This window comes from Notothenia rossii, assembly GCF_949606895.1.
Source record: "Notothenia rossii genome assembly, chromosome: 4".
NCBI lineage: Eukaryota > Metazoa > Chordata > Actinopteri > Perciformes > Nototheniidae > Notothenia > Notothenia rossii.
In genome coordinates, this window is record NC_136902.1 from 88,549,906 (window position 1) to 88,574,905 (window position 25,000).

General features: G+C 40.6%; 1 protein-coding gene across 1 annotated transcript in view; it reads right to left on the reverse strand.

Annotated features, from left to right (window-relative positions):
* The window catches only part of LOC307037302 (transmembrane protein 255B), a gene marked incomplete at its 3' end in the record, with an annotated part of 22,048 nt that extends 383 nt beyond the window's left edge, over positions 1 to 21,665 (reverse strand). Inside the window, exons 1-8 of the mRNA XM_079678073.1 lie at positions 21,460 to 21,665; positions 18,158 to 18,297; positions 16,022 to 16,084; positions 13,450 to 13,539; positions 9,517 to 9,597; positions 8,874 to 8,959; positions 7,775 to 7,934; positions 369 to 487 (exon numbers count right to left, since the gene is read on the reverse strand). Coding sequence (XP_079534199.1) covers positions 369 to 487; positions 7,775 to 7,934; positions 8,874 to 8,959; positions 9,517 to 9,597; positions 13,450 to 13,539; positions 16,022 to 16,084; positions 18,158 to 18,297; positions 21,460 to 21,526 — 806 coding nt within the window. The 5' untranslated portion in view covers positions 21,527 to 21,665. The remainder of the gene's footprint in view (positions 1 to 368; positions 488 to 7,774; positions 7,935 to 8,873; positions 8,960 to 9,516; positions 9,598 to 13,449; positions 13,540 to 16,021; positions 16,085 to 18,157; positions 18,298 to 21,459) is intronic.
* Positions 21,666 to 25,000: the final 3,335 nt, after the last annotated feature.

The window sequence follows — 25,000 nt, forward strand, 5'->3', positions numbered from 1 at the left end:
TGCTTTTATACTTTTTTTTATTTTCTATAGGAAGCACTTTGTAAATCTTGTTATGAAAAGTACTCATACATAGAGTTGAACTAATAGTAATAATTATATTAATTTGCATATGGTTAGTCTCACTGACAGAGGCAAACTAGAGACCACACACATACAAGTGTTTCTAATATTATCGTGTGTGTGTGTGTGTGTGTGTGTGTGTGTGTGTGTGTGTGTGTGTGTGTGTGTGTGTGTGTGTGTGTGTGTGTGTGTGTGTGTGTGTGTGTGTGTGTGTGTGTGTGTGTGTGTGTGTGTGTGTGTGTGTGTGTGTGTGTGTGTGTGTGTGTGTGTGTGTGTGTGTGTGTGTGTGTGTGTGTGCGCGCACGCACACGCGCACAATCACTGGGTAGAGCCGGTGAGCTGTGTGTGTGTTGGTGTCCATCAGCAGGGGAGCTGTCGGGGAGGATGCTGCGCTCTCAGAGGACTTGCTCACACTGCTGCTGCTCCTCTGAAACACACACACACACACACACACACACACACACACACACACACACACACACACACACACACACACACACACACACACACACACACACACACAGGGTGGTCAGATGCTAAGCCTCAAACTCTCTGATAACAACATGTTTTGAAAGGTCTTCACATCCATTCAGTCTAACGAGACAACTTTAATCTGCAACATCAGATGATCTGGGAAACTTCTGAAGCAATTGGAGACAGGACTCGAGAGACACGAAGAGAGCCGGAGCTTTGATGGCAAACACTGACGGTTTATTTGGAGCTTCGGCCGGAGAATTCACAAGACATGTCACGAGCCACGATCTGACCACACGGTAGAGATGCCAAATCAATTCTGAAGAAACCTTCCTCTCGTGTGATGTTTGAACTAGTTTCGCTAAGGGTAATCAACATTCTTCATTAGTTAGACTAAACAGCTGAGGACACTGAATCATAATTGACGTTACACCTTCGAGGTCCTCATACTTGCCAACCCTCCCAAGTTTCCTCCCGGGTTCATATTTCTCCCGCATTTCTCCCGATTTCGGACAAAATCAGATTTACTCAGGACTGTTTCCACTCGGACTTTAATACAGCTACACCATTGTTTGGTTTCCATGGTAGCGCGTCTCTTTAGTCACAGAAAACAGAACAAGAATCGACAACTCTACCCTCTGCTCACTCCTTTCCTGGTTTTGAAATGCTCCCGATTTCTGAGGTCTCAAGGTTGGTAAGTATAAGAAGGATGTGTTCCAGGTGTCCCACAACAATAAACTATCTCTGACCGACAGTTGCCCGGTCATAAACTGGTAACAACAACTTGCTAGGGCAGCCCCTCCTTAAGGGAGATAACGGCTGCAGTTGGAGCATCTGCGTCAGAGGGTGAAGGAGGACATGCAGATACATTGTCTCGGACTTAAATGCTACACACATGATATGTTGCTGTTTCCATATTAGCAATATTAAAACAACTTATAGACAAAGGAACTTGCACAAAAGGGCAAAAACAATGTATTAGGAGGCTGTGGCTCAGTGGATAGAATGATAGACTTCAATTCAGGGGATAGCAAGTTCGAGTCCCACTGCAGTCAGCATGTCGTTGTGTCCCTGAGACACTTCACCCCACATTGCTCCTGTGGGGATTGCCCACAGTATTGAAAGTCGCTTTGGATAAAAGTGCCTAACAAATGACATGTAATGTAATGTATGAGACAATCCCTTCATCATACCCTGAATATAATGCAGCCTCAAACATCAATATTAACACATTTTATTGAGATAAACGGTTGACTCTATACGGTCAGCCAGAGTGTCAGACACACTCAGACAGAGAACTTTAGGACAGAGAGTGAATACACATGCTATACAGAGATGCTGTATGAGAAACCAATGTGAGTTTGGAAAATTGCACAATATACATTTATTTTAGTAGACCTCAATGATGGAATTATGATCAGTAGAGATGGCCATGACATGGGACCTTTAATGCTTTTAACGTCATTTGTTTAAGGGCTTTTGCATTCAGTTTAAATATGCTACATAGATAAACTTGCCTTGTAACCAGGAATATTTCCACAAATGGGTCATCTAGACGTGATACTGCATCCCATCTGCCTCATGTCGATTTACTCTCCTTAATAATAACTTATAATAGATCAATCAAATCTAATAACATCAAGCTGTGATTCAAGAAGTCTTAGAGTTCTTGTAGGCACAATTATCACTCGGTGAACACGTAACAAGTAAACAGCCTTTTCGAGTAGTTTAGTTGATACAGATCCCTGTTAAAACCTTTAATAAATGAGTGCTCCAGTGTTGTTCTGCTTCATGCCGAAGGTATGTAATCTGCTTCTTTAAACTGTTCTGGTCTTTAATTTAATATATTGCCAACAGAATTCCACATGTCAAATAACTAGATAGGCAGATCTTCACTCCTACAGGCATGAGTCTTATCAAGGGTTAGAGAGACACACACACACACACACACACACACACACACACACACACACACACACACACACACACACACACACACACACACACACACACACACACACACACACACACACACACACACACACACAGCTCTTTATTTTTCGCATACTGTCTGTGCTGCAGCACCTCTTTCACCATCAGGTTGCGGTCGAATAGTCCGTTTAGTTTAGGAACCTTCCTAACGGAGTGAAATGACCCGGAAGTCCCTCAGTGGCCGCCATGATAAGAGCCGATGAGAGCACATGTGTCAAACTCAAGGCCCGGGGGCCAAATCAGGCCCTTGGTGGATTTAATTTCGGCCCGCAGGATAATTTCTAATTACTATTAGATCTGGCCCGCCGGTATATTGCACGCACACCTTCACTCCATCCTGAGGGTCTCCTCAGCTCAGAGCCTGAGCCCAAACATTGATGAACTTGCCCCCAAGATGAGATGCCAAGTATCTGAACTAGCATCACAGAGCAGCACACTGAGTTTAATGGATGTTTCCTTCTGCACTTTTTCTCTCACGACAACAGGGCATGTTTGGTTTGTTCTTTGAGGGAAATAGTTTTGTTGAAGCTGTTGTTGGCCTGTGGAAAAATGTAATCATAAGAAATGACTCTGGAAAAGCTGCAGATAGAGCCATAAGAAATGAATGCAACTGATTAATTGATGTTTAATGTTGTTTTTATAGGCAATAATTGAAGCTTTGTTAGTTCCAGGTTTAATATGTGCAATAAGTTCATTTCAATAAGTTTTGCAATAAACATTGAACCAGTCCGGGCCTCGACTAGTACCCATTTTTTATTTTTGGCCCACTGTGTATTTGAGTTTGACACCCCTGCTCTAAATGATAGGAAAGGAGGTTTGAAACTTCCTTTATAACCTCCTTTAGCTTAGGAACCACTGGACCTCCCTCACCGAAAGAAAAGGAGAGATTGCTGCCCCACAATGCCTTGCGGCCGCAGCATTTGCCGTCGCACGACAGTCGGCCATTCACGGAAGCAACCAATTATGACCGATAAATTAGTATCATGAAAGTTACGGTGCTTATTAAGCATTTTAAAACGTATGTGGTAAGTTGCCAAAGTGCTTTGTTTTGAACGTTCATCAGTATTTTAATCAAAAAGAGAAATATGAACGTTGAGGAGGGTGAGCACAAGTTTCACTTTCCTTTTTTATTTCAATTCCATCCTCGTTCATGAACAATATGTTTCTCTGTTGTCCACGTTCATAAAGCAACAGCATCAGAGCACGGTGCAGAGTCTCTAGATGAGTCCCTCGTTCTTATTAAACATCCATGTTGTAGTCCGCTGTATAGAAAACTGTAGTTTCCATAGTTTCCCCACAGCAGCAGACTCACAAAATGACGTCCGCTGGCGCATCATAAACACGTCAGATAGTGAAAGTGCATTCGGATTCTCTAAAGTACCGCAATCTCTTCTCCTAAGTCCTTTTGAATTCTCCTATCCACTATCCACTATCCCTTAACCCCGTGACGTTTCACTCAGAGGTCAAGGAATAGACGATAGGGTTAGACGTTAGGGGCTGATTTTTTTACTATTCGACTGCACCCTCTGTCTGAAACCAGAGCCCAGTCTGCTCTGATTGGTTAGCTGGTCGGCTCTGTTGTAATTGGTCAACCGCTTAGATATGTCATATATGCCATTGGCCTTACTTTGTAACTTTGGGATTTTAGCCTTTGCAGACCATTTATGGTGCGTTTCCACTGCAGCGCGGAGCTCGCTTTAAGCGTGCCGAGCCGTGCGGGGCCCGTTTTTGTTTGCGTTTCTACTTGGCCTAGTACCGGCTAGCGGGTCCTAATTCACAGTTTTTCTGGTTTCTGGTTATAAAATCGTGGTTCTAGGGCCGGGGACAACCAGGCTGAGTCGGGGTGAGTATGCTAAACAAGAGAGAGAATCGCTGGCGAGGGGGCTACAACTACAACAAGATGAACAGATTTGACCGTGATTTAATTGTAATACACGTTTCAAACCGAAGTAACAACATACTGATACCGGTTAGTAAAAACCATGAATTAATGCTTTGACAAGTCTGCAGACAGACGGCAGGAGAAAACCATTTTAAAATGCTTTTTTTTCTGAATGGAGATCGGCTAAGCTAACGCAGTATATGCTCCGACCGTCCACACTCACAACAACGGCCTACAGATATAAATAAACCAGCGACTGTATTCTCCATGACACAGACAGTCTGTGGTTTGGACTTGTTTAACTTCTGTCTAGTTTCTGAACAGATATGAAGAGCTGTGAGCTCTGAGGGCTAACAGCTAACGGCTGTGTTGTTTTTCTGGGGCTCTCATTGAAGATGACGTCAGGGCTCCGCCTACACTGCGTTACTATAGATACTACCCCAGTTCCTAAACTGTAATGGAAATGCGCCATAAAGTGAGCCAGTCCTAACGAGGCCTAACGAGGCCTAGCCATACCGAGCGAGGCCGAGCGAGGCCGTGTAGTGGAAATGCGCCATTACATGCACACAAACCTGTATGACACACTACAGCAAAGGGAAAACCCCCGAAAAGTATAATAAGGCCTCTTTAAAACTTCTTCAATGTACTTTAATTTCATCCTTCCTTAACAAACCCAGTTGCTGCTACAGTCGATGGTTTTAAGAGCTGCAGGAGGAGAGGAGGAATGCTTTTGATGTGTGTGGGCCAATAGAGGTCTGAGCTGAACATAATGGTGGATTGATTTAAAGGCTACAAACTATTAAAAATCAAATGTTTGACCTTGTGTACTATACTCTGTCTTTCCTTAGATACCATAAAACATACTATATGTAAATACTGTCTGGCTCCATAAACTATTTGTGAAACTGAGCATGAGTTATATCCGTCTGCTATTTGAGTTGTGTTGTAAAGAGATTAGCTCTTAGCAGTAAAATCCCTGGAACATCATACCGAACATGTGATTTATGTCTCCTTCTGAATGCTGACCATGCTAAGAGGCAGTCATTAGATGGATGTTATTTCTTCTTTTTATGGATGAATAAAAAGTTAAAGAACATGCTGTTAACCTCAATGTACGGAGATATCTTGGACATAAAATGCTTTTTGAAAGCAGAACAGAATGTGAAATCTTTCAGATGAACTCCAGGCTAGCGATGTGACGTTCGCGAACGATACGATTCTTTTGAACGGCACTTTGGTACGAACGAAGGGAAACGAGTCCTACTTGGTGAGAGCCGTTCTTTTTATCGTTGGTTCACTGCCTGCCACAAATCCACTCGCCTTTAAAGGGGACCTATTATGCTAAATGCACTTGTTCATGTCTCTTCTACATCAACATGTGTCCCCTCTTCTTCGTGCCTCTTCTACATCAACATGTGTCCCCTCTTCTTCATGTCTCTTCTACATCAACATGTGTCCCCTCTTCTTCATGTCTCTTCTACATCAACATGTGTCCCCTCTTCTTCATGTCTCTTCTACATCAAAATGTGTCCCCTCTGTGGAAAGAGACTCTGAAAGTTTCAGGAACAAAGATTCTCTCTCTTTTTGTCCTGATCCATTTCTATAAAAACCTGTCTGAAAATGAGCTGATCAGATTTTAGCCACTTTATGATGTCATAACGATTTTCTGGCTTGTGTAACCATTAGCCAATCAACCCCCCCTTATCACCTGGATCTCCTCCTAGAGCACCATAGAGTTCTTTGTAACCAAATCTCTCTCAGAGGGGCGTGGGGAGGGGCTCCTTATTTTCATCTAAAGTAACAGAGAGAGAATCAGCACTTTGGAAACAGGGCTGAAACAGAGGGCATTATGGGTAATGCTGCAATGATCTGTTTGGTGTTTCAGCCAATCAGAGAGAGGTTCTGTATATATCTGAATCTATAATATATTGATGAAAAACAGTATAATAGGGGACCTTTTAAAGGAACTTGCTTTCCTGAATGCACATCAGCCGTAGATGATGGCGTAACGCATTCTGCTTGAGTAGTAGTTTGGCTCGCTGAGAGATGTAGCAAGTTATACATTTTCTGTGAGTAAAAGTAGATTTCTGGCAATATAGTCAATCATCATCCCGGTGATTCTTTCGCAGATAAACCTATTAACCCCACCCCCTTAAAAAAATAAGATCCGGCTCCCTTCAAAGAGCCGTAATTCCCATCACTACTCCAGGCTCTCCTTAAAAGGTGGGCTAGGTAAGTTTGAGAAACCGGCTCGAGATACACTTTTTGTTATATTCCATGGAATGCTCTTAACATCCCGATAGCAATGAATATTTGAAGTGCTTTGACAAAAAATCCATAACAAAATGTCATCTGTGGAAGCCGTGGTACTGTAAAAAGCACGACCAATCATCTGAGCCGGCCCGGCTAAAGTAACTGGATGGCCTACCTGCCTGTCAGCCTTCCATCTGTGCACAAACTTATCTCGTGCCCTCATTGGTCATGTGTGTGTTGGAGGAGGGGCTCTGTAACGAAGTGGCAGATTTTTTCCGGCTGCGTATTTTCTAATCCTGGCGCACTCGAGCTGGTTTCTCCAAAATGACCTACCCCACCTTTAACCCACGGTTCAACTTTAATATTCATATCTGGATCATATCAGTTTTCCCCAACATGGCATTTGTGGCATGGCTAGCTGGATATTATATTGACAATCATTTCAATTAAAGTCTTGGTTCAACAAATCCATCTGATCTTGCCTCTGTCACATCGTCCAGAGTTCATCTGACTAAAAGTGAATTGTGAAATTGTGAGAGCAACCAGCAACCACGAAATGTGTAATGAAAACATGATTGGTTCATATTTGTAAATCAACAAGGTGAGAAACAGCTTGTGTCCGGAGTTCAGCCCAGGTTATTTCTGTTTTCGGATATTCTTCGGTTTCTGGCTTGTGGACTTTGAGCTGTGAGTTTATTTATTTGTGTATTATTAAATCTTCTCAGTTTCAGTTTTGCCCCTCAAAAGGTCTCGATGCTTCTGCTTGAGCGTGGTTTTAAGTTATTCTATGTATACAGTGTCTAAAACTCAAAGAGTGCAGCTCCAAAGGTTAAATAAATCATGTCATATATTTTGTTTAAATTGTAAAGAAATATAAACAATCCCTTCCATATAGGTATTAAATATTTTAGGAGTAGGGTATCGGCCTTTTTGTCTTCATATATTGTTTATTTTGTTGTAATATACTTCTTAATCTTTTAATGTATGTACTACAGTATGTCTTTGAGCTGCAGTAACAACCCCTTCTAGGGATCAATAACGCTTCAACCTCATTGGCTGTTACTCTGGCTTTACAGTAACATCAACACAAATACTACCTTATAAACGTCTTACCAGGTGTTTGACGCTGCCGAGCACCGCTGTGGTGAGGATTCCCGCGAAGAAGGCCACCAGGTTCAGGCTGGCGAGGATCCAAATCAAAACGTACAGAGTGAAAACTTCCTCACAGCTTTTTACTCCAACATACTCGTAGTAGTTGTTCAGGTAGTCTCCACTGCGGAAGAGAAACAGAATCAGTTCTAATTTAAAGGTCAACTATTGTGCAAAATCCACTTCTTCATGTCTCTTCTACATCAACATGTGTCCCCTCTTCTCCATGTCTCTTCTACATCAACATGTGTCCTCTCTTCTTCATGTCTCTTCTACATCAACATCTGTCCCCTCTTCTTCGTGTCTCTTCTACATCAACATGTGTCCCCTCTTCTTCATGTCTCTTCTACATCAACATGTGTCCCCTCTTCTTCATGTCTCTTCTACATCAACATGTGTCCCCTCTTCTTCATGTCTCTTCTACATCAACATGTGTCCCCTCTTCTTCATGTCTCTTCTACATCAACATGTGTCCCCTCTTCTCCATGTCTCTTCTACATCAACATGTGTCCCCTCTGTGGAAAGAGACTCTGAAAGTTTCAAGAACAAAGATTCTCTCTCTTTTTGATCCATTTCTATAAAAACCTGTCTGAAAATGAGCTGATCAGATTATGGCCCCTTTATGATGTCATAACGATGTTTTGGCTTGTGTAACCATTAGCCAATCAGCATCCAATGTAACCCCCCACCTTATCACCTGAATCTCCTCCTAGAGCACCTTTGTGTTCTTTTTAACCAAATGTCTCTCAGAGGGGCGTGGGGAGGGGCTCCTTATTTTCATCTAAAGTAACAGGCAGAGAATCAGCACTTTGGAAACAGGGCTGAAACAGAAGGGATTATGGGTAATGTTGCAATGATCTGTTTGGTGTTTCAGCCAATCAGATACAGGCTCTGTACATATCTGAGACCTGTAGTATATTGATGAAAGACAGTAAAACAGGGGACCTTTAATGGACAAGAAAAGGTAAAAAAAAAGCCAGTGATTTTGGTGAAAGTTCTCAATGAATTGGAGGTTTCTGTTTGCCAATAATATCTAATATTGTAGAAAATGTTATTCTCTCACTTGGCGCAGTCGTACAGGTCGCAGCAGTAGCAGGTCCCGCTTCGTATCGTCATGTTACACGACTCCTTTGGACTCCAACAGGTCACCTGGGAAAGGAAAATGCAAATCCAAAGGTGTCCCAGTTCACTCACAAATAACACAAGTTTGGACAATCATTTTCTGAAAGACATTGAAAGCATATTAGAGACATAAGCATTTCATGTCACAGCCACTGAATACCTTACACTGAATGGATATAAATGTCTATGTTTTATAAGATAAGATGAACTTTATTGATCCCAATTTGGGACATTTTTGAAATAATATTCGAAATTATATTCACCTCTTTGCATTAAAACATCAAATGTCTTTTGCAAGCTGATTTTTTTTCAATACTCACAAAATAGGATCCGAAAAATATACATTGCTTATTCAATCGGTCAAATTGAAGAAGCAACATTTACTGAACCTTCATTTGTTGGATCTAAATTTGTGAAAGGTTGATAAAAACATATTTCCACGACAAACAAATTCAGATAAATGGTTTTCAAAGTAACATTGTCAATTCTATACATTTGGTAGTTTACATTGTTAGTATTCAGTAGATGTTAGAAAATGAAAATGTTTGTCTCTGTTTTGCTCCCATACGTTGGTCTTCACTCACAGAGGTGTAGAAGTTCTCGTAGACGTAGCTGCTGCCGCCGCTGTAGTACTGGCATCGGTCTGCTTTCAGTGGACGCATGTCCTGCCAAGAGTTAGAATATGGAGAAATACCATCCACAGAAGGTCATCAAAGACATCAATCTAACGTCATCCAGGTTACACCCAAGATATTAAGAGAAACAAATGGACATTTTCAAGATAACCCAGATGTCTCTGATCAAAACTGTGTTTTTATTCTGTTTCGGATAACCTACTCGGCCCAGTACGAACACAAGGTTATTCACAAGGTTACTTTCCTGGGAAATGTCTCAGGATTTTTGAAATATATTGAACTTTAAGGTCCTGGACTTCCATCAGTGCCCCTGCTGTGTGTGTGTGTGTGTGTGTGTGTGTGTGTGTGTGTGTGTGTGTGTGTGTGTGTGTGTGTGTGTGTGTGTGTGTGTGTGTGTGTGTGTGTGTGTGTGTGTGTGTGTGTGTGTGTGTGTGTGTGTGTGTGTGTGTGTGTGTGTGTGTGTGTGTGTGTGTGTGTGTGTGTGTGTGTGTGTGTGTGTGTGTGTGTGTGTGTGTGTGTGTGTTTGATTCAGACCAACAGTAAAGTTCCCTGGACGATGAGAACATCTTTCCCATCTATTGCATCCAAAATAGATTGGGAAATGCAGGTTGAAATATCCAATTTATTTGATGACTGTTATCAAAAGTGTGCTGTGTGTGTGTGTGTGTGTGTGTGTGTGTGTGTGTGTGTGTGTGTGTGTGTGTGTGTGTGTGTGTGTGTGTGTGTGTGTGTGTGTGTGTGTGTGTGTGTTGCCAGTGTTACATTTTGGTGTTACGAGACAACCTTTCAAAGAATTGGACGTTACACTTAAACCAGTTTATCTTAATATGCATTAAATTAATTTATAAATACATTTGATCCGTAGCTCTTGTAGTCTTCCTCTGGACAGAATGAAAAAGGAACACAGATGTGGAAATTGGGAATCATATCTGCTTTGCATACGTTGAAGGAAAGCTAAATGTTGAACCTGCTACTGAATAAGACGTTCAACACACTTACTGTAAGAATGAATATATAATTACAGCTAGTTTGAAAAATGTATTCAAGAGAAGTATGCAGGCAATCTTTAAATCTTCCATACCGTGTGGTGCCATTTGTTGCTCAATACATCTGTTTTGTGCTTTTCTCTCCTTGACTTTGCTTGTATCGTAAAAAGGGCATCACACACAGAAGAACAAAAGGTGAAAGGTGGGGGCTTGACTCCTTTTACTTTATTTTATTGTACCAATGTGAACTAATCCCTTCTCCTGGGTCTGCCTGTAAAGCCCCTGTCACACTGTCCCGAAATTGACACCCGATGGACACACGATTAAGGAAATGTTCAAATTCGGCTCTGATCGTAGCAACATCGGGCCATTCGTGAGGGCATCTAAAGCCATCGTATAACCGCCGGTGGAGTTTCTCAGGCTCCGGCAGCAACTTTGTGAGCGGTGGCAACATTTTTGGCATCACAAAGATGGCTTAACATGCCCTCACGAATGGCCCGATGTTGCTACGATCAGAGCCGAATTTGAACATTTCCTTAATCGTGTGTCCATCTGGTTGTTTTATTGCACAACAAAATCATGTAAACATATTATGTAAATAACCCAATTTGTGTTCTGTGAAACTAAAAAGGATATAATATATTATTTTGAAGGCGAGTTGACAGGAAGTTGTTGTTGCTATGGAAACAACATTACGGAGAAAACTTCATATCTTCTACATATAAAGACGGAGAAAGTAAAGAACAAAGTCTGAACATATCAGTACAGTATAATAATAATTTAACATAATCGTTTTTGTTACTTTCGTTGCAGTTGTATGTATGTCTTAAATGTAATGTAAATGTTGCCTCCGTGTGTGGTTCGGGGCCATCTTCGTGCGAAATTCACAATTCAATATTCCTGTGTCCATCGGGTGTCAATTTTCGGGACAGTGTGACAGGGGCTTTAAGAATGACGCGATAAAGTTCCTGCAAAAAGGTTAAGTCATAAAAATGTCTTATTATTAAGGAGTTCTGTATGACCTGTTGGACAACTTTATGGACTGCAGAATATTAGAAAATGTGATACAAAATGCTTTGTGATACAAAATGCAACGCGATAATGACAAATACAGGATTTTTCACAAGTATCTGATTGAGGGGAACGTCATGCTTTCTGTAGCGGAACATTTCTTTGTAATTGAGGTGTTTTTTGGCAAGAAAGTATTCCTGATCTGGGTTTTTCTCGTGTTGCTCGCACATGTTACAGGTGTTACATTGTTGGATAAATGGATCAACATGTATAATCATGGGTGGTTTACACACATGCAGCACACCCTTAAATCAGATTAGGATGTTCTTTTACATAAACTCCTCACGCAGATTAGTCATGGAAAATGTTTCTCTTTGTATCGACGGCCAAAAAAAGATGAAATATAACGTTTTGTATTTGCCTTTCGTTCATCTTGCACGCCCTGCGATTTGACTGTTGGACGTGCACACCTGGAGCTGTTGATGCTGAAAGGATATACTGTCGAACCTCATTCAGAATAACAGAAATCTCAGCCTGGATTCATTTGAGTTTGGTCCAGAAAGATAAACACAGGTCTTCGAAAAACAAAACAGCCAGAAAAATGAAATGTATTAATCACTTCAACGCTTGTCTGCCATTATCAGTTTGCATGATGAGAGAGAGGCTCTGACCTGATGTTACTCTGCGAAGGGTTGAGGGCTGACCCAAGAAGAAGAAGAAGAAGTACAGAAGGTCAATAATCTCTTCTCTGTAACCAAGTACATGATGTACAATGGCTTTACATTTGGAGCTAGATGAAAAGATTGATACCACTCTCATACATATGTGTGCTAACAATGAAGCTACAAAAACATGTCAGACTTGATGTGAGGAAGTATTACTGGATCGTATTGTTCGTAATGTATCGCATCGAATGGTTTTGTATTGTATCGTATCATATTGCTTTGTAATTTATCGCATTGCTTCGTAACGTATCGTATTTTAATATACTGTAATGTAGCTTATTGTAATCTAAGGTATTGTAATGTATCGTATGATATTGTTTGGTAATGTATCGTATAGTTTTGTTTTGAATCCGAGTCTTTGCCACACACACACACACACACACACACACACACACACACACACACACACACACACACACACACACACACACACACACACACACACACACACACACACACACACAGAACAAGAATTCAAGTTGAAATCACTGATTTAAACGTTACCAATTTGTATCAGAAAAGTTATGATCATCTCCATGGTAGCATAAAAGCTTATTTTGTCTTGAAGTATTGATTGTGAAAACACAAAAACACAGCTGAATTTTTACTCCAAAATATTGTGAAATGTCGACATATGTTTAATTAAAAACTATAATCAAGAGCATCATTGTTGGTAGTTGTAAGGGCGTTACATCAAATTATAAAACATTTTTTTCCGAGTGAGTGGATCCAAGTGGAATTCATTTGACTTTATTTTAGAGGCTGGAAACAGCAATGAAGTTCATTATTTTTGATACAGTTAAATGTTTTTTCAGGGAGGCATCTTGCTCTCGACCAATCACATTCAGTAACATTAAGCCAAAGAAAACCGGACGGAGCCGCTCGGTCCTGCCCAGTTTGTTTACTCACATTAAGATTTTATATCTGTTAATCAAAGCTGTTAAAAGAAACCCTTCTAGCTCGAGCATGTTGTAAAACCTTATGGGAACTCGTTTTCTGTGTAAATATGGCGCTGTTGGCGCCCTGCAGGCCAAGAGGTTCACATTAAAGCAGCGTGAGGATTATTATTGCTTTATGGTGTAATGTTACGGCTTTGTTCCATCGTCCATAACCATCATATCAGATGTCACAGTTTACGCAAGTAAGTGCCGTTAACTCACCATGTTAAACACAACACAGACGCCATCAATCACCACGCACAGGAACGAGCCCATCACGCCCAAACTCAGGAACACTATCGCAGCAGTCAGCTGGAGCGGGAACAGAGAAAGAAAACACCAATGAGAGGATTTCCAAATAAAGCTGCATGACGAGAACAAAACACATTTTGGTTATTTTCCTTCCAACATGTTAGATTTGCAAAACAGTCACAGCAGGAACAGTTTGGAAGCCATTCTTAACATGTGAGAGTTGTGGAGCGATGTCCTCACACGGCAGTTTGCTTTAAAAAAGGGTGTTTCTTTGTAGCATTAATTAAATTCAATAAAGAGAATATTGCTTTAATCTGGAAATGTCTTATGTTTGAATGCAAAATTATAAAAAAATACATTTTAATATTACATGTGTATGGATTTCTCATCTCAGAGGGAGTTTCTCTCCCACACACTCGTGCTTCTATTGGCTAGCGCTCTGATACATTGTACGTCATAGGCTTAGGTGCGGGACATCTTTAAGCTGTTGACCAATCACAACAGAGCCAGCGAGCTAACCAATCAGAGCAGACTGGGCTCTGGTTTCAGACAGAGGGTGAAAAGAGGTGCTGCAGCACAGGCAGTGTGAGAAAAATAAAGAGCTTTTTGAACATTAAAGCATGGAGACATGAAAAATAATCATCATGGCCCCTTTTAAGTGTCTTTAAGTAATAGTTATTTAAAAAAATATGCAAACAAGTCAAAGAAAACAAAATGAACATTATAAAATATCATCATTTTGGTATAATTTAGTCCCGATATTTCAATGTCAGTAAATCCACTCTAGCCGGTTGTCTTTAGAAAGGGGGGGGGGGGGGGGGGCTTCACATGCAGGCTGCTGAGGGCCTGATATCAGTGTCAGAACACAAACATTAGTTTAAAGTGAGACTCCTCTCAATCACAATGTTATTCCTGCCTACTTGAAAGCGAACAAAGAAAATAAGCACGACCGTGCAGAGACAAGCCGACTCATTCCTGCTCTTCATTAATCACAGTATCAGTTCAGCGCAGTGAGGGACGCCGTCCGCAGAATAAATGGAATCTGACGGATAAAGAATCCATTAACAAACATTATTTTCCATTGAATGAGTTTCCTGTCTTCTCAAATATTTGAAGTTCAACCAAATCCAAACAAAACCATCTCCATCCCATAAACCAAGCCTCTTAAATACTTATTTTATAAGGGTGTCAAATGTAATATATATATGTATATACAGTATAACATGTATTATGAATGTTTCTCTTACATAACCATTCGCCCACTTTATATCTGTTTTAACAGGATGTATGTTTCTGTTGATTTGTGTCAAAAAGATATAAATATATATATATATATATAAATATATATATATATATATGAAATGCCCTGACATGAGATCAGATACCTGGAACATGTAACTCTAAGACTTTAAGAGTTTATTTAGCCAGACTAACATGATTACAGCAAACACACGCCATGACTTAAAAAACAACAGGGTTCTTTGTTTACTAATCAAATTACCTAATTTATGTAAATAGCCATACCTGCTCTCATAATGTACTTTTGTTTAAGTAAATGGTTTTAACATGGTAAAATGGCCCAAAAATAAAACGGACAAAAGTGTATTTAGTCCATGTGAGCAGGTTTTGTTCTACATGTAGAGCTTTATCATTAATATTACTATTAGCATTATTATTATCATTATTATTATTATTATCATTATTATTATTATTATTATTATTATGATCAGAATCAGAAACAGGTTTACTAGGTTAACACATACGCAGTATTGTTATAGAAAATGGATGAGAGGTAGCTTAGGTACAGATGTGCAAATATTTGGAGGGTTGTATATTATTATATTAATATCATTATTATATATTTAGATCAATCAATTAATAAAGACAATAATCCAAACGTTAATCAATAAGGGAGAGAATCTCTGTCCCTGTAACGAACTGTAAGGAAGTGTCGTGATGACTCTTTATAACGAGCAGGCGAACACCATTCTTAACAACTTAACGCTTGTGTTTCTGTTTTTTAACACACTCCAAACTCTTGTAATGCACTCTGAGTAAAAACATATGCACACCGTTTCAACATGTGTTCTGTGTCCAAACACCCTCCCTGCTTGCTGTAAGCACGCTGCCTGCCAGGCTCAGAAATCAGACGGGAATCGGAGAAAAAGGAGAAAAGCGAGGCGTGTGGCGCAGTGGGTTAGTGCGTAGGTGTTCGGATCAGGGGTTCAAACCCCACTGCAGTCAGCATGTCGTTGTGTCCCTGAGACACTTCACCCCAAGTTGCTCCTGTGGGGATTGTCCACAGTATTGAGTATGTAAGTCGCGTTGGGTAAAAGCGTCTAACAAGTAACATGTAATGTAAAAAAGTATCTTTCTCTTTGATACCATTTCAGGTTTCTCAGTTTCAAAGTGGGTGACCACAAGATGGACGCAGCTTATGTACACACTGGGCCGAAACACACACACACTCCTGTGGCAGTGGGAAAACATGAGGAAGAGTTACGACAGGAGGTGTGTGTACGTGAGGGAGGAAACACCGTACCAGCTGTCTGCGGTTTTCCTCCAGACAAAGTCCCAGAAGCCCCAGGAACGATCCAAGAGTCAGCTGTAAAGAACATAAAAACATGAGCACAGTTAAGACAAATAAAGTTCATTCGAATAACTGTGAAACTTTGTTATGATTCGGTTCTCGTCCGAGAAAAGGACTCGGCATGATTTTAGCACTTAACAGCTATACAAATGTCTCTTGTGAGAGATTTTAAAAAGCATAAACATTATTTTATGTTGCATACTGTTGCCTAAAGAAGTAGAATAAATGAACCAGTACGAGTCTAATCTCCCCACTTGTGTAGAAACTGATTCTGATTTTATTTAGAAGAGTTTCGACTTCGAATAAACCAATGATTTTTTTGCAGTTTTAAAATAAAACAACTGTGAATGTGAGCCAAAAAAGAGAGTTCTCATGTGGATGTTTCCCTGGTTTTTGTTTCAGTGAAACAAAACATTTGATCGGCGAGACGAAAGCTTTGCAGCTGAAAATACTGCAGGTGAAAAAAAATGTTTGGGTCATTTTCAACTATTTTGCTCCCAAAACATGAATCCTTTCACACAGAAATGATCCGGAGTACAGATTAATATTGTACCTTTATCTGTTTGCATCTATATACTTCACTTTTTATGTTTTATATTAAAATAAACTGAACATCCTTGAGTTTTGGACTGGACAAAAACATATTTTAGGACTTGGATATTCTTCTATTTAATATTTTCTGACATTTTATAGACCATTGATCAATGGAGGAAGTAATCAGCAGGTTAATCCAGAATGTTCAGCTTCATATCAGTATGTAGTGTCTCTACTTTAAAGAGTCCTCTCCTGCTGATGTTCAGGTGTATATCAGTATGTAGTGTCTCTACTTTAAAGAGTCCTCTCCTGCTGATGTTCAGGTGTATATCAGTATGTAGTGTCTCTACTTTAAAGAGTCCTCTCCTGCTGATGTTCAGGTGTATATCAGTATGTAGTGTCTCTGCTTTAAAGAGTCCTCTCCTGCTGATGTTCAAGTGTATATCAGTATGTAGTGTCTCTACTTTAAAGATTCCTCTCCTGCTGATATTCAGGTGTATATCAGTATGTAGTGTCTCTACTTTAAAGAGTCCTCTCCTGCTGATGTTCAGGTGTATATCAGTATGTAGTGTCTCTACTTTAAAGAGTCCTCTCCTGCTGATGTTCAGGTGTATATCAGTATGTAGTGTCTCTGCTTTAAAGAGTCCTCTCCTGCTGATGTTCAAGTGTATATCAGTATGTAGTGTCTCTACTTTAAAGATTCCTCTCCTGCTGATATTCAGGTGTATATCAGTATGTAGTGTCTCTACTTTAAAGAGTCCTCTCCTGCTGATGTTTAGGTGTATATCAGTATGAAGTGTCTCTACTTTAAAGAGTCCTCTCCTGCTGATGTTCAAGTGTATATCAGTATGTAGTGTCTCTGCTTTAAAGAGTCCTCTCCTGCTGATGTTCACGTGTATATCAGTATGTAGTGTCTCTACTTTAAAGAGTCCTCTCCTGCTGATGTTCAGGTGTATATCAGTATGTAGTGTCTCTGCTTTAAAGAGTCCTCTCCTGCTGATGTTCAGGTGTATATCAGTATGTAGTGTCTCTACTTTAAAGAGTCCTCTCCTGCTGATGTTCAGGTGTATATCAGTATGTGGTGTCTCTACTTTAAAGAGTCCTCTCCTGCTGATGTTCAGGTGTATATCAGTATATAGTGTCTCTACTTTAAAGAGTCCTCTCCTGCTGATGTTCAGGTGCATATCAGTACAGTATGTAGTGTCTCTACTTTAAAGAGTCCTCTCCTGCTGATGTTCAGGTGTATATCAGTATGTAGTGTCTCTACTTTAAAGAGTCCTCTCATGCTGATGTTCAGGTGTATATCAGTATGTAGTGTCTCTACTTTAAAGAGTCCTCTCCTGCTGATGTTCAGGTGTATATCAGTATGTAGTGTCTCTACTGTGACATGTCTCCATGCTTTACGGATTAAACAAAGGAGGTGTTTCAGGCGTGTGGGAGAGAAACTCCCTCTGGAAGGAGCTCAGGTTGTTTAGCTTCTGCGGACCATTAACATGCACACAGACCTATATAACACACTACAGGAAAGCAGAACAAGGCGTCTTTTAAACGTACGATGACTCCGGAGATGTAGCCGCTCAGGTTCAGGCTCTCTGATCTGGTCGTGGTGTAAACTCCCAGCAGCACCAGCAGCAGGGACAGACTGAGCATGCTCACAACCAACCAGAGCGCCCGCCTCACCCGCAACTCCATCTCTGAGAGAGAGAGAGAGAGAGAGAGAGAGAGAGAGAGAGAGAGAGAGAGAGAGAGAGAGAGAAACATGAGACTGTGCAGCTGGAAATGTACTCAGAGTTTAAACTGGTGTAAAAGTATCTCTAATACATTGTAAAAATACTTGGTGAGCATTAAAAGTGTTTTTTACTTACTTGTTGATACTAATACTTTTATACTTCAACCATTTTGAATGCAGGACTTGTAACAAAGTAATTTTCACAGTTGTATTATTCATTGTACTTAGGTTAATTATGTTAGCACTTCTTCCATTACTGTTTATTTCCTTAAATTAAATTGCCTTATCATTGCACTTTTAGCTGCAACCATTATTTTATCGCTTTTATGAATTGTCTTTTTTTGTTTTTGTTTAGTTGATTAATGTTTATGTGTTAAATGCTTATATGTGAAGCACTTTGAATCGCCTCTTTGTTTTGAAATGTGTTATACAAATAAACTAACCTTGAAGACTATTTAAAGTATGTTGGAGCAGATGCTTTGAAAATTCCTTCCTGCAGTTTAATGTCAAGGTCGACAAAAAAAAACCTAATTTGCCTTGATGTAATTTAATTTAACTTAACTTAATCTAATTTTGAAAACAATGATCCGAACCCTATGTCTCCATCTCTACATTCTTCAAATGTCATCACTGTTTACATTGCATTATTCCTAATGTAACTGACACACCATGACTTTCAACCTTCAGGTTATTAAATGAAATAAATAATAGATCAGACATGTCTTACGGATGAATACAAAGCAAATATCCTGATACCATTGATGGTCTTTACTAAGATACAACTTCATGTAGACTGCAGGGAGACATGACATTCACAAGCGTCCTCCTCCCGGGGTCATATTTCTCCCGCATTTCTCCCGATTTCTGACAAAATCAGATTTACACACGACTGTTTCCACTCGGACTTTAATACAGCTACACCATTGTTTGGTTTCCATGGTAACACGTCTCTTTAGTAGCGCGCGCAACTCAAAGTCTGAGAGGGTGAGGCAGATATTCACAGAAAACAGAACAAGAATTGACAACTACTCTACTCTCTGCTCACTCCTTTCCTGTAAAATACAGGTCCAGCCCACACATACGCTCCATCAAGCACGGTGCTACAGGCCGCAAGGCAGTGCACTTACGACTACAATAAGCATGTTAATGTTAATCTAACAGCTCCGGCGATCCACTAGCACCCCCTAGCACAAACTTATCTCGTGCCCTCATTGGTCATGTGCGCGTTCGTGTGTGTTGGAGGAGGGGCTCTGTGAGGAAGTCTGAAGGAAGGGGCAGATTTGTTTCCGGTTGCGTACTTTCAAATTCTAGCGCACTCGAGCTGGTTTCTCCATTCTTACATACCCTACCTTTAATATATATATTCAGTGATGGGATTTAGTGAAGTACATTTACTAAAGTACTGTTTTACTACTTTTCGGATTAAGATTCTGCATAGAAACACGTGATAAAACTTTAACGTAATGCAGTAAAGATTAAACTAATATAGAACAACTGTTTGAGGTAAAAAAAAAGTTAACTTATCAAATATATTACAAACAAATCTTTAAAAGTGAATACCCTGTGAAACAATATGTCTCTGTCTACAACAGTAAAATGCTACTCTGTGGATACTATTGTTATTTATATAATAATACATCACACATTGAGGCCGTTTTTCTGCAGAATGGGAACTTTCACTTGGGATACTTAAAGTACATTTTTATGACAATACTTCTGCACTATTACTAAAACGCTACCGGCCTCTTAAAGAAGGCCCGGCCCCCACTGACACTTTACCTCTGCCACATCATAGAGTCTAGATATGCATTACATTAATGCACACCATGTTCATACTCCTTACTGCACATATTCTTATCTCACATTTCATGGTTTATTCTAAAATTAATTCATAGCATTCTATTTCCATGTAAATTACTGCTTTATTGCTATTTAACTATATTTTATTACGGTGTAAAATATTTCTTGTTTTATATTAGATTTCTTGTTTTTTATATTTTATGTATGTTCCATGACCTCAAGTCAAATTCCTAGTATGTGCGAACCTACCTGGCAATAAACCTGTTTCTGATTCTGATTCTGAAAACGTACTTTAACTTAACGGAGTGTTTTGTACTTTAACTTGAGTGAAGGATCTGAATACTTCCTCCACCACAAGACACACTTGAATGCAACTATTTACATTTAACTGTACATTTAAGAGCAAAGTTAAGATACTTTTACTTTATTTTAGTATTTGTACATAGACTTTATACTTCAACTCCACTACAATTCAAATATAAATATTGTTCTTTTATCCTATTTTTTACAGCTTTAATTACTGCACAGTAAAATCCGGAGTGTTAATTTAACACTCTGAGATAAGGACCTATGTTCACTGGCAGTGATCAAATGTACTCTTTAAGTGTTAAATTAACACTTAAAGGGAGGGATTTAAGTGTTAAATGAACACTTAAAGAGTACATTTTAACACTGAGAGCCAGTGAACATATGGTCCTTATCTCAGAGTGTTAAATTAACACTCCGAATTTTACTGTGTGGTGACTTTATGAATTGCGATTTTTGCATAAAAGACACAAGTTTATAAAATATGTTTTTCTCTTGTCTTAATATGTTCTCTTTTATATAAACTATGTTGATACAGCTGAAAAAAAATCAAGAAAAATACATTCGGCAAAAGTATGAGAATATTTGAATAAGTTATATATAAAAATATAAATTGTTATAAGTTAAACTTGCATCAAATACAAAGCTTATTCAAGAACACCTAAATCCATTAGCAGTTTGATGGATAAATAAATGGCATATATAACATCCATATATTTTACATGTTAGTACATTTCTAACATATTTAGATTTGTTGTTTGAGTAGTTACTTACTTTTTTTTTGGATGTCTGAATTTTTTACATTTGGTATTTTCATGTTTAATACTTGAGGAAAATGTTACTGACTTTTACTTGAGTAACCATTCCAATGCAGGACTTTAACTTGCAACAGAGTCTTTTTACAGTGTGGTATTAGTCCTTGTATCGTCCACTATTGAGAAAGACATATTCTATTCTGCAGCTTCCCCTGTCTCGTGCACCTGCCCGCATCACCACTACCTCCTCCTCCGCGCGGTGTTACCTGTTGCTCGGCTCTTTGGCTCTACTTTCTCCCGGCCCGGTGCTGCCTGGGTCCTGGCCGTCATCATGGGTCCTCTTCAGTCCGGGTTCACTTCACACTCAAACACACTCTCACTCACACACACTGTTCCTCTCTCACACAGCTTTATGATCCGTCCTGAGGATGTGGGAGTACTTCACTGCAGCTCTGTACATCCAAGGTCTCTGATGCATTCAAGGACAGTGGGAAACGTGAACGACTCTGGCTACATGTGTTTAATTTGACACTGATTTTAAACAGTGTTTGACAGTAAATAACCCTAGATACCACAGTTTTGTTATTAAGTATAGATCTGAGGTACTTTACTTTACTTGAGTATTTCCATTTCCTTCTATTGTTTACTATATTTAGATTTAGACTCATGATATTATTAGTGATACAAAATATAACCAACCAACTAATAGTTTATTAAAGGTTCCATGTCATGGCCATTTCTACTGATCAAAATTCCATTGTTGAGGTATACTAAAATACATTTATATTGTGCAATTTTCACACACACCCGCAGCCTGGCTGGGAGTTTGTGTGTGTGCGCAGGCTGAGTTCCGCGGTGTCTCGCTGTCTCGCCAACCCCACACCAGTGAGCCAGCTCACTGTGTCCCGCTCCTCGCAGCAGCGAGCCTCACAGCGTCCCGCCGAGTGAGTGTGTTTGAGGAAGTCCACGGATTGGTCCAAACGTAATGGCTCCGCTACGTAACGTTACGTCACTTTTCCCGAAATACGTCACCATACCCAAGAAGTAAACAATGGAAAAAGAGAAATCTCCAACGAGGCGTTCTGGGGCAGCATAGACAGGTATTTTCTGTGTTAGAGCTTTACTCTCTACAGGGTGTACTTTGAGGGTTTGTGACTCTGCAGACCGTTTACATGCAGAAAAACCTTCATAACACACAAGGGGACGGGTGATAACCGGAAAAGCATGACACGGGACCTTTAGGATAATATAAACTTTATTTTTCCCTTGGTGAAATTTGCAAATGTACTAGGTTTAAATTACATTTTTAAAACAGCTCCTCCTTTACCTGCTCCAACAACATGATACAACATAAATGATGACATGTATTTAGTGGAACCTAAAAACAATAATAAATGAAATATATAAAAATACAATCATAATAATAAAAAGTATACAGGTAAACATAAATATATCAAATAAAAAAACAAATACTGGAGTAATAAAACATATATATTAAAAATAAAATAATACAAATTAATTGAAGACAAGGGGGAACATTCAATAGCTTAAAAATAATGGGGCTGAAATGAGCCTTCGTAAAAAAAAAGAGGAGTCTTATTCTGACACAATTTTTTTTAGCCCCTCATGCTATAATCATGTGTATTTTCTCCATTCCTGTTCATGTGTCTTCTCGTAACTATCACTGGCCCCGTGTATCTCCTAACCGATATAACCGGCCTGCTCTCGTCTATCCCACATGCTCCACTGAGATCCAACATCTAGTTTCAGGGGGCCTGTGGAACTGCCAGTCAGCTGTTCCTAAGGCTGACTTCATCTCTGGCTACGCCTCCCTGCAGTCTCTGGATTTCCTTGCTCTCACGGAGACCTGGATCACTCCATCCAACACATCCACCCCAGCAGCTCTCTCCACAGCGTATTCCTTCTCCCATACACCCAGACCCTCTGGCAGAGGAGGTGGCACTGGTCTCCTGCTCTCTCCCAACTGGAGCTTTTCCCTCTTCAAGCTACCTAACTTCACTCCTTCCACCTTTGAATTCCATGCCGTCACAGTAACCCATCCTATACAATTAACCATTGTTGTTCTCTAGCGTCCACCAGGCGCCTTGGGGGACTTCTTGGAGGGATTAGATAATCTCCTCTCACACATCCCTGAAACTGGCCCTCCCGCTGTACTTCTCGGAGACTTCAACCTCCAGACAGGGAAGATAGACGAACTAACATCTCTGTTAACCACCTTTGCTTTCTCACTGTCTCCATCCCCACCAACTCATAACGCTGGCAATGTCCTTGATCTCATATTCTCAAGGAACTGCTCTACTTCTAACCTCTCTGTAAACCCGCTCCACACATCCGATCACTTCTTCATTTCATTCTCTCTACCCCTTTCCAAACATAACAACCTAATCTCTTCTAACTCTGCTCCTGTCCGCCGTAACCTCCGTTCCCTCTCCCCCTCTACCTTTGCCTCATCGGTGCTCTCAGCCCTCCCTTCCTCTGACTCGTTCCAACTCCTGCCTCCAAACTCTGCTGCAGAAACTCTCCTCTCTACTCTCTCATCCTCTCTGGACTCTCTCTGTCCTCTCACATCGCGGCCGGCTCGTCAGTCCCCTCCTGCTCCCTGGCTAAATGACGCACTGCGTGCTAAAAGAACCATCCTTCGGGCAGCAGAGCGGAAATGGTGGAAATCCAAAGACCATGACGACCTCCTAACCTATCAGGCTCTCCTCTCCTCTTTCTCTGCTTCCATCTCTCAGGCAAAAAGCACTTTCTTTCAAGATAAGATCCATTCTTCCTATTCCAATCCCAAAAAACTATTTTCTATTTTCTCCACCCTCTTGGACCCCCCCAAAGCCCCATCCCCCTCCTCCATCTTGGACCCCCCCAAAGCCCCTTCCCCCTCCTCCCTTCTGTCAAGCGACTTTGTTAACCACTTTGAAAAAAAGGTTGATGCTATTCGCTCTTCTTTTTCTGAGTCACCTTTACTCACCGCTGGGTCACCAGACCCTCCCTTCACCCACACACTGACCTCCTTCTCCCCTCTCTCTCCAAGTGAGGTTCTTACCCTCATTACCTCTGACCGCCCTACCACTTGTCCTCTGGACCCTATCCCCTCAAACCTTCTTCAGACTATCGCTCCTGATATTCTACCGTTTCTCACCCATTTCATCAACACTTCTCTAACTTCTGGTCACTTTCCAAACAGTCTCAAGGAGGCAAGAGTAAACCCTCTCCTAAAGAAACCCACTCTCAACCCGTCTGATGTTATAAACTACAGGCCTGTCTCTCTCCTCCCGTTCCTGTCTAAAACACTTGAACGCGCTGTCTTTAAACAACTCTCCTGTTATCTCCATCAGAACAACCTTCTGGATCCGCACCAGTCTGGTTTCAAGGCAGGTCACTCAACAGAAACTGCTCTCCTTGCTGTCACTGAGGAACTGCACACGGCTAAAGCAGCCTCCCTCTCCTCTGTCATCATCCTTCTGGACCTGTCTGCTGCATTCGACACGGTGAACCATCAGATCCTCATTCGCACTCTCCAAGAACTTGGAATTTCAGGCACTGCACTTTCCCTCCTCACCTCATACCTCAAAGACCGCACCTACAGGGTAACTTGGAGAGGGTCCGAGTCCGACCCTTGTCAATTAACTACAGGGGTCCCTCAGGGCTCTGTTCTTGGTCCCCTCCTCTTCTCCTTGTACACAAACTCGCTCGGGTCTGTCATTAGCCCGCATGGTTTTTCATACCACTGCTACGCTGACGACACCCAACTAATTCTGTCCTTTCCCCGCTCAGAGACCCAGGTCA